Below are 16,277 nucleotides of genomic sequence, written 5' to 3'. Positions count from 1 at the left end.
TCTGAATCACGAAAGAAAAATTTTGGGTTCAGTGTCCCTTTAAGTGTCAGTCTATTAAGTAAACAAGGAAGGAATACAATCTGTGTAAAGGACACAAAACCAGCCCTTTGAGATACGGTTCTGCTGGTACGTACAATTACTGTCCTGCAATACACTCAATCCTCCCAGGTCTGCAAACGTGTTTTTTTTTCTTCTTCACAAAGTAGGGAGATACAGCCAATCAAAAGCTGTACCGGTCTTTCTATTGAGAATAAAGGTGTGTGCCTTCAGTCAGCCTCTGTGAGATGCAAGACCTGCCATGCTGCAGAAAACAGGCTGAATAACGGCACCTTCATTCTCAATAGAGGCAAGCGTTCTGCTTATAATAGAGGGTGACATACAATAAGAACTTTTTGTCTACTTGCCCATGCACAATGATCTGGGCTTTGATAAACAGTCATAGTCTTCAAAAGATCTTTGCTCAAATTGCTAAAGCATCTGGATGTGTATATATGTTAATACAGTCAAGTTCAGAAGACAAATATATGTATCCATACGGCCCTTAAATGGTAAAGCATCTGGATGTATATATATATGTTAATACAGTCAAGTTCAGAACCTTGTGACAAATATATGTATCCATATGGCCCTTAAATGGTAAAGCAATATAGGTCTTTTTATGTGTCTGTAACAAAAATTGTACTACTATGGTATCATATGCAAATCCTATGTGGCTTCTCCCTTTTCCTATCCAATATTTCTCAGGTCTATTTTATATGGGATTTGATCTCTCGGGATCAGATTAACAGATGTTTTTTTGCATTGAATAATATGATAAACCAACTGAACAGAGAATGTTTTGTATCCTTGTGAGATGAATGAGCACTAATTGATTTAGCATTGCATGCTTATTTATAAATATAAACTTCCATGAGAGTCCAGTTTGATCCTTGTGCGTCTTCTAATTTATTAGATCGCTGTCGGTTGTAAAAATTCAGAGAAGAATGTACAGAACCAGGTGCACATACAATATTCCACTGATTTTGGTGTAAGTTGGAGCTACTTAGTGCCACAATGCTTACCCGCTGACCCAAAATGTTCTGGGACTGTGTCACAACCTTCAGTGTTCTTTCCCACAAAAGGGTGGAAACGCGTGATCTATCCACTGCCCGACAATCTCATTGGAAAGTAAGTGTGTGTTGTGTTTCTTACATAATATATGTGTGTGTTTGATACTGGAATCATGGTTTATTTGCAATCTGGGATACGCTGACTGAGAAAGAAACATTTCTACAAAAAAAAAAAACATATAAACCTATAGAAAACTTCTTGTGTGTGCTAACATCATGGATTTTTATGGAAATGTAGCAAAGCCCTATATGTAGACATCCGTCTAAAGTGCTTTGCAGTACAAGATTGAAGAGTATTACTGACCACGGTAAGCCCACCTGTGTAGATTTGCTCAGAGCGGTCCGGTCCTTAGAGAAAAGAAGGATAGTGAAAACTCGCTGGATTAACATTACCATAACACAATATGGGGGAGGGGTTGAAAAAAGAAACTAATAAGAGAGAAAAGTAAAGAAATAGGGAACAAACAGAAGGAACTATAGTTTCTCAATCACTTATTAAATTAAGGGAAAATATGAATTTCTTTGTGAGGTTTAGAAAGAGGCACATGAAATTGCCTACACATGCAATTTATAAATAATCTTAAAGGGACAGTGTACTATAAAATTCTCTCACCTTTAATATGTTCACAAGGATCTATTTGCCTCCTAGCATCTATTTAATTTTTTTGCAAATGGCTTTATCTTTATTTTCTCATTTTAAATTTGTTTTTTGCCTGCTGAATCTGCCACCTATACTGAAAATGTCTGTACTGCAGTAATGGCTACAGTTACTGGGCTTTGTATATGCATGCAGAGATAAGATAATGAACCTTTTGATGCCTGCTTCCTCTGGCAGCTCAGCCCTTTTAAGAGGGTTGTGGTTTCAAAGAGCAAAAACAGCCATTTTATATAATGAAAAAAATCTAAAGTAACAATATCCCATACATTTTATACTCTAAAGTTGGTATAAAAACACATTAAAGGAAAATTGTCCCATTAACTTATCTAATTTAAAGTGATCTAGACGAGGTCAGTAGTGTACTAATGCTGTATTGCCTCAGAATCCTGTTTTCACTCACTTTGCAATATAATATGCAATAAAAAGGCTACACCAGAATGTTTATTGTTTAAAAAGATAAATAATCCCTTTATTACCCATTACCCAGTTTTGCATAACCAACACTGTTATATTAATACACTTTTTACCTCTGTGATTACCTTGTATCTAAGCCTCTGCAGACTGCCCCCTTATCTCAGTGCTTTTGACGGACATAAAGTTTAGCCAATCAGGGCAGGCACCTAAATAACTCCACGGGAGTGAGCACAATGTTATCTATATGACAAACACGAACTAGTACCCTCTAACTGTGAAAAACTTTCAAAATGCTCTGAGCTAAGAGGCGGTTTTCAACGGTTTAGAAATCAGTTAGAGCCTACCTAGGTTTAGCTTTTCAAAATTACCACCAAGGGAACAAAGCAAATTTAATGATAAAAGTCACTTGGAAAGTTGTTTAAAATTGCATTCCCTATCTGAATCATGAAAGTTTAATTTTGACTAGACTGTCCCTTTAAGTAGATGAAAACATTAAATAAAAATTATGCAATATTCATATATAAGTATATAGGTATATATATATATATATATATATATAAAAGTATATATATATATATATATATATATATATATATATATAGTATATATATATATACAGTATATATATTGTACCGAAATACCATCATATATATATATAAATATGTATTTATGAATAAATAGAACATATTCTGCTATGTGAAGAACTTTGGAATGTAAAATATTTATATTTTCATGTCGGGTTAGCACACTTGAGAATATGCTATCGTGTTTGTGCAAGTAGTAGTGTGTTAGGTTCTTTTCCACTTTTTTGTTCCATTGACTTCTATGGGGGAATAGGTTATCACGCACAGAATATTGTAAGTTCGGCTTTTTATGCTAGTCGGGTTAGCACGTGATACGAGCGCAACCCAACGTGTAAAAAACGTACTTCTTGTGCAGTTAAAGTTAAGTTAAACAATCTGAGTTTGTGACATTTGGCCAGACCCTGTCTGAATGAAATCTAAAAGTATTTTTAACTATTAGTCTACCATTATTGGTGTTATATGCCAGATATCCCATCCCATTCTGTTTTATTATCTTTTTATTGTATGCATGGACATTTATGTTTGATTACATTTAATGTTATCCATTTTTTTGTGTCCAGTTCTGTCCGGTTCAGGTTTTACCAGCAGTTTTCAGATATGCAGTGGGCAATTGACAATTTCTACATTGGACCTGGCTGTTTGGATAATTGTCACGGTCATGGTGACTGCCTGAAAGAGCAGTGTATCTGTGATTCGGGATATTCTAGTGCAAACTGTTACTTAACACGTGCACTGAAGGTAGGTGGAACACTTTACATGCAAACTTATCCGCATCCAGCAAAAAGAGCAGAGAATGCGTTTTTGTTTTAGAAAGATAATCGATCAGACTGACTATTCATCTAACGTATGGATCTTCCCTATTTTTAATAAATCCCACCGGGTCCAGGCGAATTAATATAATGATTTTTTTATTTTTTATAACAATGCATTTATATTTTGTTAATCTGTATAACTATTTTAAAATCTGTAATTCGTGTCAAACAAATATTGTTTTATTAACCAAATATACTTAACAGACTTTCCTGAAGGAGCGTTTTGACAGCGATGAAATTAAATCAGATTCCTGGTTGTCGATGGAAGGTGGAAAAACTTGTACAGATTGTGGGGTTTTGGCTGAGGACACTGCTTTGTATTTTGGGGCCGCTGCAGTAAGGCAAACAGTTACACAAGACTTGGACTTAAGGGGAGCTAAGTATGTCAGATCCAAATTAATTTATCTTATGTGTTGTATATAAAGCATGTGCACATATTTGTTATTGCTCTATTGGTCACTGTTATTTTATATTCATAAATGATTATTTTTCCTTATAGAGTGAGCAGACTTATACAGTTATTTTCATGACACTATAACACATAAGTATCATGTTTACTCAAGCCTTATCCTTCCCACTCTGTATGGAATAGGGCTTCTTATTTGATGGTGGATCAAAGAATCAGTAACGTTTAATTGCAGTCTGCAGTCCAATGGGAGCATAGTTTAAAGGGACAGTCAACTCAAAAAATGTTATTGTTTAAAAAAATAGATAATCCCTTTATTACCCATTCCCCAGTTTTGCACAGAAAACATGGTTATATTAATATACTTTTTACCTCTGTGATTACCTTGTATCTAAGCCTCCTCTGACAGCCCCCTGATCACATGACTTTTATTTATTATATCATGACTTGCATTTAAGCCAATTAGTGCTGTGTTGTGCACAAGTCAATGATAAGATATAAGATGCAGCTTATTGAACACAATTGATTTACTTTATCTCACATCATATATAATGAATTAAAGGCAGATGACATAAAAAAATCTTCTCTGTTCCATCTAAAATATAATGTTTAAAAAAGTATTGCTAAAATACATCAGGCAATCAGAGAGGGGCATCTTGCTTAGAATTTGCATCTCCCCAAAAAATGCAAAGTGAACCTAGGCCAATCAATAACATCTTGAAGCAATAGTTCTACAAAAAAAAATCAAAATGATAAATTAATATGAAGTTCTGTTTCTTCCAATTTTATTTTCTTACTCTCAGTTTTATAATAACATATTTTGTAATTTTATAAGATGTTTCTTGTCTACTTGTATAATTAATGTCGCAGATAAAGAGGGGCTGCTAATGTTATTGGGGTGCAAGGATTAAAGAACACATGACTAAATAAAGTTCAAGCCAACAAGAAATGCACCAGAGACATGTTTGTTATAAACAGCTTTTTCTTTATCTAGGTTTGTTCAGTACTGGGCTAGAATTGGCAGTGAAAATATGACCTCTTGTCGAAGGCCTACATGCAGAAAAGAAGGTGTTCTCCTAGATTATTCCATTGATGGAGGTATTTCTCTTGTTTTATTTACTCATATACTTAATTTTGTTACTTTTAGCTATTAAAAGTTGTTATCAGAGAGAGGGACTTCAGTAATTACTAGGATACAGGTGGTGTACCTTGGTACTCTTGCGGTAGTTGGCTTCCAAAATAATTTTGTTGTAATATAGCATGAGCCCTGACTTTGGGTTGCTGCCATTTCTAAAGCTGCTGCCCTATGATATGTATAAAGCCTAAATAAAAGTTAGCTATACAACTATTCTGTTAATTATTCTGTGTAGTTTATTGTTTGGCTATCTTTACCAATAATATATGACAGTTTAATGTCCTTTCAAAGGGATATCCTATATATATTATACATTTATAGATTTAAAAAATAATAATAATAATAATTTAAAAGAGCATTCTTAGTTCTTAACTTAAAAAATAACTTATACATTGCTCTTGTGCAAGGGTCCAATGACACCACTTCCTTAGTCATTTTCAGCTACCATCCAAATCTACACTCAATATTTTAAATAAATACCTGTTTTTATTTATTTATTTAAGACTCCATTTTCTCCCATTGACCTATTTTACGCAGGACACTTGCCTTTCAGTTATGGTTATAATGATATAGTATATTATATATTATCCAGTTGCCAGTGATATACGTCAATGTTTACAGAACATATTTTTTTTATAAAAAAAGAGAAAGTGTTAAAGGATGAAACTTATTTTTCAAGTTGCTTTTTAGTACCTAATTTACATCAGTATTATATATTAGGAAGACCATGAGGAATTATTCAGCGGTATAACACCTGCCGTTTCACAGGAACTACACTGACAAATAAATAGTCTTCACCATTGTCTTTGTCATTCATTAGGTATTAGTTGGACGTTGCTTCACGAAATGGATTACCAGAAATATATGTCTGTTCGATACGACTACATACTGCTTCCAGAACAAGCCCTAACTAACACGACTCGTCTACGTTGGTGGCAGCCTTTTTCAATCCGCAATGGCCTTGTTGTTTCTGGTCTAGACCGCTCCCAGTGGGCCCTGGACAACATATTAATTGGAGGAGCGGAAATCAACCCTAGTCAACTTGTAGACACATTTGATGATGGTATGCTCCGATTTTTCTTTATGGACGTTTTGATGATAAAAAAAATCTGAGAGAGATCATTTTTATTATACAGTACAACTTTAATCACCATTGATCATTTAATCACCAGCATTAGTCTTATGTAATGACTTAGCATTGCTTTAGACGGAGGATCCAGTATACAGACACTTTACACCACTGAGGCTACAGAGAATATGTAATTCACATGACAAGAGAAAACAAGGCTTAAAAAGAGGAAATCATGTACAAATAAAAAATGCACACCACATCAAGTACCATATCCTTTATGATGATCCATTGTTGATAACAAGCGGAATCTTAAAGGGAAATGGAAAACTATTTTTTTTTCATGATTCAGATAGAGCTTGCAATTGTAAACAAATTTACAATTTACTTCTATTGTCAATTTTACTTCATTCTCTTGGTATCCTTTGTTGAAGGAGCAGCAATACACTGGAAAATAGCTGAACGCATCGGGTGAGCCAATGACAAAAGATATATGTGTGTAGCCACCAATCAGAATCCAGCTCTGAGTAGTGCATTGCTGCTTTTGAGCCTACTTAGGTATTCTTTTCAACAAACGATACCTAGAGAATAAAACAAATTATTTTATTTTTATTTTTTTAAATTGCATGCTCTATCTGTATCACAAAAGAAAATATTGGGTTTCATGTCCCTTTTTAACACAATGATTGTTTATAATTCATTTTAATGTGACTTATATTGTGAACAGCAGACCCTTAGATCTCTTCAAAGTTGCCTTTGAGGAATTATAAAAAAATGGTCTAGAGTAGTCTAGAATTAAATATATTTCTCAATGTCTTGTATTGTTGCTTTTCCCAGAAGGCACTTCCCATGATGAACATTGGAGTTTTTATCCCAATGCTGTGAGAACTGCTGGCTTCTGTGGCAACCCATCTTTTCACCTTTATTGGCCCAACAAGAAGAAAGACAAGACACACAATATACTGTCCTCAAGGGAGCTTATTATACAGCCAGGATACATGATACAGTTCAAGGTAAACAAATTCATCAGTACAAATTGTTTGCCATATTTATTTAACTTGTTTAAAAAGATATAGAAATGTTAACAGTATTGTACAGTTAAAACCAATATATTATAAATGAAAGCAATACATTTGCAAGATAATTTATATTCTATTTTATGGTTTGTTTGTTTGTTTGTTTGTTTTTTGCATGATTAAAAAAAAAACAGTTTAGCACCTTGTGAAACAGGCATGAGTGTGTTATTGCATCCAATCAACAGTGCATAAAACTGGGTAAGCTGGTGCAGCCTGTAATTGGCTGTCCTCGTAAGTCCGCAGGTGAATTTCAGAGAATGATGTCCTAGAATTTTCAGAAATAGCCTTTGCTCAGAAGTAAATATTTTTGTGCAATATTAAAAAATAAATAAATATTCCCGACATACAAATTAAAGGTTTAACAGAAAACACACTTTGGGGGAAAAGGAGGAGTCTGCTTGTGTTTGTACAAATGTTGGTTCTGTTTGTTTAGCAACTCCAGCTAAGTGAACTTCTAAGGTTCAGATGCTATGCTGCAGTATTTGTGTATTTCAGCCATTGGGGCATCATACATCTTATATTTATATACTGATATATAAGTCTTTATGATCTATTTATAGGAAGGTGGGTTTTGGTGCTTTTATAACTCACACATAGGGGGGTATTTATCAAAGCCTTAACTATGCTGCATTCGCTGGCACCAATACGCTCGTCTAACATCGCGGCCGCGGACCAGAATACACTCTGCATATTTATTAAAAAAGCTGGCAAAAAGGCGCGCACAAAGTACGTCGCGATGAGCATCGGACTGTTGTTAACTAGCAGTCATCGATCTTGCTGCTATTCGGCTTTTTTCCAACTTTATTTATATCCTGTCACTAAACGCCACCATTATAATAAAATGTTTAACCCTATCCTGCCGCTCCCGGACACCGCCGCAACTTTAATAAAGTTATTAACCCCTATCCCGCCACTCCCGGACCCCACCGCCACTAAATAAATGTATTAACCCCTATTCCGCCGCTCCCGGACCCCGCCGCCACCTAAATAAACATATTAACCCCTAAACCTCTGGCCTCCCATATCACTACCATTAACTAAACCTATTAACCCCTAAACCGCCAACCCCCACATCGCCATAAACTAAATTAAACTATAAACCCCTACACCTAAAAGCCCGCTTTTACATTAAAATTACAACAACCCTATCTTATAATAAATTAAAACTTACCTTTAGAATTAAAATAAACTATATTAAACTATTAATTAACCTACCCTAACTATTATACTACAATTACATTAAACTAGACATTACATTAACTATATTACATATTAAAAAACCCTAACCCTAATCAAATTATTGAAATCTACTATTAAAAATTGCTAAAAAAAAAATAAACGCTAAGTTACAAAATAAAAAAAAACACTAAGTTACAAAAACAAACAAACCACAGTATCAAAAATAAAAATGAATTGCACCTAATCTAATAGCCCTATCAAAATAAAAAAAGCCCCCCAAAATAAAAAAACCCTAGACTACAATAAACTACCAATGGCCCTTAAAAGTGCCTTTTGCGGGGCATTGCCACAAATAAATCAGCTCTTTTACCTGTAAAAAAAAAATACAAACCCCCCCAACAGTAAAACCCACCACCCAACCAACCAATCCCCCCAAATAAAAAGCCTATCTAAAAAACCTAAGCTCCCCATTGCCCTGAAAAGGGCATTTTTATGGGCATTGCCCTTAAAAGGGCATTTAGCTCTTTTACATGCCCAGACCCTACTCTAAAAATAAATCCCACCCAAAAAAAACCTTAAAAAAACCTAACACTAACCCCCCGACGATCCACTTACAGTTTTTGAAGTTCCGCTTGAAGGATCCATCCAGCCGGCAAAGAAGTCTTCATCTGGGCGGCAAGAAGTCTTCATCCGGACGGCCTCTTCTCTCTTTATCCATTCGGCGAAGTCTTCATCTATGTGGCATCTTCTATCTTCATCCATCCCGCGCGGAGCGGGTCCATCCTGAAGACATCCGGCACGGAGCTCCTCTTCAATACGGTTGCCGCTGTTAACTGGAACTTGAATGCAAGTGACTTCATCCATGATGGTGTCCCTTGCATTCCTATTGGCTGAAAGGTGCAATCAGCCAATAGGATTAGAGCTGCTAAAATCCTATTGGCTGTTCCAATCAGCCAATAGGATTTGAGCAGCTCTCATCATATTGGCTGTTCCAATCAGCCAATAGGATTTTAGCAGTTCTAATCCTATTGGCTGATTGGAACCTTTCGCTAATAGGAATGCAAGGGACGCCATCTTTGATAACGTCACTTGCATTCAAGTTCCAGTTTACGATGGCGACCGTATTGAAGAGGAGCTCCGCGCCGGATGTCTTCAGGGTGGACCTGCTCCGTGCGGGATGGATAAAGATAGAAGAGGCCGCATGGATGAAGACTTTGCCGGATGGATGAAGATAGAAGAGGCCGCCCGGATGAAGACTTCTTGCCGGCTGGATGGATCCTTCAAGCGGAACTTCAAAAACTGTAAGTAGATCGTCGAGGGGGGGAGTTAGTGTTAAGTTTATTTAAGGTTTTTTGGGTGTTTTTTTTTTAGAGTAGGGTCTGGGCAGGTAAAAGAGCTAAATGCCCTTTTAAGGGCAATGCCCATGCAAATGCCCTTTTCAGGGCAATGGGGAGCTTAGGTTTTTTAGATAGGCTTTTTATTTGGGGGGGTTGGTTGGGTGGGTTTTACTGTTGGGGGGTGTTTGAATTTTTTGTTACAGGTAAAAGAGCTGATTTCTTTGGGTCAATGCCCCGCAAAAGGCCCTTTTAAGGGCCATTGGTAGTTTATTGTAGGCAAGGTTTTTTTTATTTTGGGGGGCTATTTTTATTTTGATAGGGCTATTAGATTAGGTGTAATTCGTTTTTATTTTTGATACTGTGGTTTGTTTGTTTTTGTAACTTAGTGTTTGTTTTTTTAAGTAATTTAGTAATTTATAATAGTAGATTTAAATAATTTGTTTAGGGTTAGGTTTTTTTAATATGTAATTTAGTTAATTTAATTGCTAGTTTAATGTAATTTTAGTATTATAGGGTAAGTTAATTAATAGTTTAATATAGTTTATTTTAATTCTAAAGGTAAGTTTTAATTTATTATAAGATAGGGATGTTGTAATTTTAATGTAAAGTTAGCGGGTTGTTAGGTTTAGGGGTTAATAGCTTATTTTAGTTTATGGCGATGTGGGGGGCTGGCGGTTTACGGGTTAATAGGTTTAGTTAATGGTAGTGATGTGGGAGGCCAGAGGTTTAGGGGTTAATACATTTATTTAGGTGGCGACAAGGTCCGTGAGTGATGGGATAGGGGTTAATAACTTTATTTAGTGGCGGTGGGGTTAATAACTTTATTTAGTGGCGGCGGGGTCGGGGAGCGGCGGGATAGGGGTTAATACATTTATTTAGTTGTGGCGGTGTCAGGGAGCGGCGGAATAGGGGTTAATGATTGTATGTAGGTTGCGGCGATGTTGGGGCGGCATATTAGGGGTGTTTAGACTCGGGGCTTATGTTAGGTGTAAACTTTACTGGTTTTCTACCATAGAAATCAATGGGATATCTGGCAGCATTGAACATAAGCTTTCGCTGCTTTCAGACTCCCATTGATTCCTATGGCATCCGCAGCCTTCAGGGTTGCGGATTGAAAACCAGGTACGCTGGGCCGGAATAGCCGCGAGTGTACCGGTTAACTATTTGATAACTTTGAAAAAGTGTCAAATAGTGCTGAATGTGTATTCGGAACATCTGTAATGACGTAAGCATCGATCTGTGTCGGATTGAGACCGGTGGATTGTATGTTACGTCACAGATTTCAAATTTTGACAGTCTGTAGGCTTTGATAACTTGGTCGAATCATGCTCGCCACAATTACGCTGCAGAATTCCAGCGTATTTGCAGTTGACGGCTTGATAAATATCCCCATAGTGAGTTACCTATAGTAAAAGTAGGGCTTTTAGTGAGGAGCTGAAAACACGACCGCGGGTGCAGGAAACTGGGCACTATTGTAATTGTACTGATTTGAAAAGTGGTCTTTTTTGGAACACAATAAATTGTCATAAAACTTAGCCCACTAGTGGCTTAGATTGTTATTTAATGACTTACACTTACACTAGTGGCTTAGATTGTTATTTAATCCATAACTGGAAATTGTTACAAATTACTTAATCCCTTAGCTACAAGAGAGGGTTACAGTGCATCTCTATGCATTGTGTTGCTATAAAGAGGTTCATTTTTGAACATTGATTCAATATAAATGTAGTTAACAGAAAAAGGTTTTCTAAAACATTTTTATGCAGATCTCTGACAATATAATGCTTAGTTGCTGATATACTGTATAAAATACCTCCATCGTCCGTTATGTGTGACAGCTGTAGTAACATTTACTTTCATTGCAGATTGTGGTCGGTTGTGAAGTTAATTTATGTATAGATCTTCATTCAGTAAGACTAGAATATACAAAGGATTCCAGGTGAGAAACATATGAATTCATCATGATGAATGTGTTGTTTACATTGGTCTTTTCTGTAAGATAAGAAACATATTTCTGTTTGCTCCTATTTTATCTTTTCATTCTAATGACCAAATGTATTCTGATGCTAAAGGTTTCAGATATTGTGTATTTCTGATCTATGTAATTGCATTATGTCCCTTTACCCATGGGCATCCGCAGAAATGTGAAATATGCTCATAATAATATACTTTTTACCTCTGTGATTACCTGTATCTAAGCCTCTGTAGACTGCCCCCTTATCTCAGATCTTTTGACAGACTTGCATTTTAGCCAATCAGTGCTGACGCATAAATAACTCCACGGGAGTGAGCACAATGTTATCTATAAGACACATGTGAACTAGCAGTGTCTAGCTGTGAAAAACTGTCAAAATGCACTGTGATAAGAGGCAGGTCAACAGATTAGAAATTAGCATATACCTATGTTTAGCTTTCAACAAAGAATACCAAGAGAACAAAAAAAATCTGATGATAAATGTAAATTGGAAAGTTGTTTAAAATTGCATGTCCTATCTGAATTATGAGTTTAGTTTTGACTAGACTGTCCCTTTAACCACTATGGAAATATTAAACTGTTTTACACCCACTGACTTCCAGTCATATAGACATAGCAATGAGTTTACCACTATAGCAGTAGAGAACAGTTTTACACCCCTTGACTGCTGGGAAAACACATAGATAAAAAAAGATAAAAAGATAAGTTTAAAAATGTTTTCAAATTATATATGCCTTCTAGCTTGACAATGGAAGAAAAAAAGCCGTACCCTTTTGAATTACCCCTGTAGCAGTTTATAAAATGCTAACTTTTTTTTTTTAATGCCCACATCCACACACTATGTAGTTGTCTGCTTTTACACAGGTTATGACAGGTACATATGCTCTGTGCAATGAACACACCTACCAATCAGCACCTAATTATCAGCTAGATTACAAGCTGTGCGTTCGTATTTTAACGCTGAAAAAATTGTAATTTCAGCATTAAAACCGGACTGCAGCCATTACAAGTCTTGTCAGTATAGCTGTACCGCAAGCCTTTTAGTCTGTACCGCATCGTCAGTCCCGCACACGTAAAAATTACGTTTTTTCATGGGACTTCCATAGCGCTGCCATTACGAGTTTTGCAGTGATGCTAAAAAGCTTGCGTTCCAGCCTATACCGACAAGATCCGTTTCGCAATCTACAAAACTGTAATATAAAACTCATAACTAAACTGCTACAAAGTACACTAAACACTCATAAACTACCTATTAACCCCTAAACCGAGACCCTCCCGCATCGCAAACACTATATTAAACTTATTAACCCCTAATCAGCCGCTTCTGACATCGCCGCCACTAAAAATAATTATTAACTCCTATTCCGCCGCTCCCCGACATCGTCACCACTATAATAGTTATTACCCCTAAACCGCCGCACTCCCGCATCGCAAACACTATTTAAATATTATTAAACCCTAATCTGCCGTCCGCCCACATCGCCCCCACTGTACTAAAGTTATTAAGCCCTACACCGCCGCCAGTATAATAAACCTATTAACCCCTAAACCACAAGCCCCCAACAACGAAATATACTAAATTCAACTACTAACCCCTAAACCGCAAGCCCCCCACATCGCAATAAACTAATTTAAACTAGTAACCCCAATAACTACCAATTAAATAAAACTAAACTACACATTAAAAAATCCTAACACTACTCTAACAATTACAAAGTATCTAATTACAAAAAAATAAAAAATAAAAAATTGCAAAAAATAACAAACACTAAATTACGAAAAATTACAAACAAAATTATCCAAAATAAAAAAGAATTACACCTAATCTAATAGCCCTATAAAAAAAAAACAAAAAAACTAGCCTACAATAAACTAGCAATAGCCCTTAAAAGAGCCTTTTGTGGGGCATTGCTCCAAAGATATCAGCTCTTTTCCCTGAAAAAAAATACAAAGACCCCCTCCAACAGTAAAACCCACCACCCAACCAACCCCCCAAAATAAAAAACCTAATTCTAAAAAAACCTAATCTACCCATTGACCTGAAAAGGGCATTTATATGGCCATTGCCCTTAAAAGGGCATTCAGCTCTTTTGCTGCCCAAACCCTAATCTTAAAAAAAAAACACCCAAAAAAAACCTTTAAAAAAAAGAAATCCAAGCCGGATGTCTTCAGGATGGACCCGTTTCGCGCCACCGGGATCAAGATAGAAGATGCTGTCTGGATGAAGATAGAAGAGGGCCAGAGGCCGCCTGGATGAAGACTTCTTGCCGCGTGGATGAAGATCGTTCAAGTAAGACTTCAAAAGCTGTAAGTGGATCATCGGGGGTTAGCGTTAGTTTTTTTAAAGGGTTTTTTGGGTGTTTTTTTTTAGATTAGGGTTTGGGCAGCAACTGAGCTAAATGCCCTTTTAAGGGGAATGCCCATACAAATGCCCTTTTCAGGGCAATGGGTAGATTAGGGTTTTTAGATGGTTTTTTTTATTTTGTGGGTTGGGGGGGTGGGTGTTTGTAATGTTAGGGGGTCTTTGTAAAAAATAAATTGAGGTAAAAGAGCTGTTTAACTTAGGGCAATGCCCTACAAAAGGCCCTTTTAAGGGCTATTGGTAGTTTTTTTGGGTATTAGAATAGGAATAATTTTCATTATTTTTGATCATTTGTTTGTTATTTTGTGTAATTTTATTTTTTTCGTTTTGGGTGGGTTTTTATTTTTAGATTAGGGCTTTTGTAATTTTAGTGTTTTTTTATTTTTTGTAATGTTAGGTTTTAGTGTAAGGTTGCTTAGGTTTTATTTGACAGGTAAGTTGGTATTTATTTTAACTAGGTAGTTATTAAATAGTTAATAACTATTTACTAACTAGTCTACCTAGTTAAAATAAATACAAACTTACCTGTGAAATAAAAATAAAACCTAAGCTAGCTACAATATAACTAATAGTTATATTGTAGCTAGCTTAGGTTTTATTTCACAGGTAAGTATTTCGTTCTAAATAGGTATTATTTCGTTAATAATTGTAAGTTTAATTTAGCTATATTTTAATTATGTTAAAGTTAGGGGATGTTAGGGTTACGTAAGGGTTAGAGTTACGGTTATGTTTAGGGTTAGGCTTAGGGTTGCATTAGGGTTAGGTTTAGTGGTTAATATAGTTTAATTTAGGTTGTTGCGATGTGGGGGGCTGGCGGTTTAGGGGTTAATAGGTTTATTTAGTGATGTGGGAGGCCAGAGGTTTAGGGGTTTATAGCTTTATTTAGTTGCAGCGATGTCGGGGAGTGGCGGAATAGGGGTTAATAGGTTTATAATAGTGTGGGCAATGTTGGGGTGCAGGGGAATAGAGGTTAATAATTTTAGTATAGTGGTGGTGATATCGGGAGCAGCAGATTAGGGGTTAATAGTTTTATTTAGGTGGCGGTGATATTGGGGGCGGCAGATTAGGGGTAATAGGGGTGTTAGGTTTAAACGTTAGTTTTTTTTTCCATAGACATCAATGGGGCTGCGTTACGGGGCTTTTCTTTCCGTGATCGCAGGTGTTAGACTTTTTTCTTACCCGCTCTCCCCATTGATGTCTATGGGGAAAGCATGCATGAGCACGTCAAAACAGCGATTGTTTTTTGTGCGGTATGGAGCTTTAAAGCACCATATCGCACGCACAAGCCGGGTATTTCAAAACTTGTAATGGCTGCGTTATAGGGGATTAAATAACGCAACTTTTGTTGCGTTCGTTAATTTCCCTATAGCGCGCATAATTCGTAATCTAGGTGTAAGACAATAAAATATTTAAAATGGCTAAAGTAGCTTTTTTATTTTAACATATTTAAAGGGACATTAAAGTCATAATAAAAAAATCATGATTTAATAAAAGAGAATGCAATTTTAAACAACTTTCCAATTTACTTCGGTTATTTAATTTGCTTCCTTCTCTAGTTATGCTTTGCTGAAAGGTTTATCTATGTAAGCTCATGGGCAGCAAAGAACCTAGGTTCTAGCTGTTGATTGGTGGCTGCATATATATACCGATTGTCATTGGCTCACCCATGTGTTCAGTTAGAAACCAGTTGTGTATTGCTGTTTCTTGAACAAATGATACCAAGAGACTGAAACAACTTTGATAATAGAAGTAAACTGGAAAGTTGTTTAAAATTGTATGTTTTACCTAAATCATAAAAGAAATGTTTTGGGTTTCATGTCACTTTAATATGGAGCCGGTCCTAATCAGATCCTTCTAATAGTAACTGGCTTAAAACAGGTCTTCAGATATAAGAATTGGCCTCAGATCCAGATAAAAAAATATTGCTGTTCTTTTCTATCCTATGACATGGAGAGTCCACAATGTCATTCCAATTACTAGTGTAATGGCCAGCAGGAGGAGGCAAAGAGCACCCCAGCAAAGCTGCTAAGTGTAACTTCCCTTGCTCATAATCCCCAGTCATTCTCTTTGCCTCTGTCAATGGAGGTTGTGCGAAGTTGGTGTCTGAAGATAATAATCATTTTATGGGTACTTTCTCTGCAAGCAAGGATTGGGGTCTAGC

At 36.2% G+C, this 16,277-nt stretch overlaps 1 protein-coding gene across 1 annotated transcript in view; it reads left to right on the top strand.

Annotated features, from left to right (window-relative positions):
* RELN (reelin) overlaps window positions 1-16,277 on the top strand; it is a 957,839-nt gene that overhangs the window by 898,109 nt on the left and 43,453 nt on the right. Inside the window, 7 exon segments of the mRNA XM_053716545.1 lie at window positions 953-1,167; window positions 3,326-3,503; window positions 3,782-3,957; window positions 4,978-5,081; window positions 5,939-6,181; window positions 7,025-7,200; window positions 11,645-11,718. Coding sequence (XP_053572520.1) covers window positions 953-1,167; window positions 3,326-3,503; window positions 3,782-3,957; window positions 4,978-5,081; window positions 5,939-6,181; window positions 7,025-7,200; window positions 11,645-11,718 — 1,166 coding nt within the window.

Source organism: Bombina bombina, chromosome 6, assembly GCF_027579735.1.
Source record: "Bombina bombina isolate aBomBom1 chromosome 6, aBomBom1.pri, whole genome shotgun sequence".
Classification (NCBI taxonomy): Eukaryota; Metazoa; Chordata; class Amphibia; order Anura; family Bombinatoridae; genus Bombina; species Bombina bombina.
Note: the sequence above shows the minus strand (reverse complement) of the source record. Positions and strands in the feature narration are given on the sequence as shown.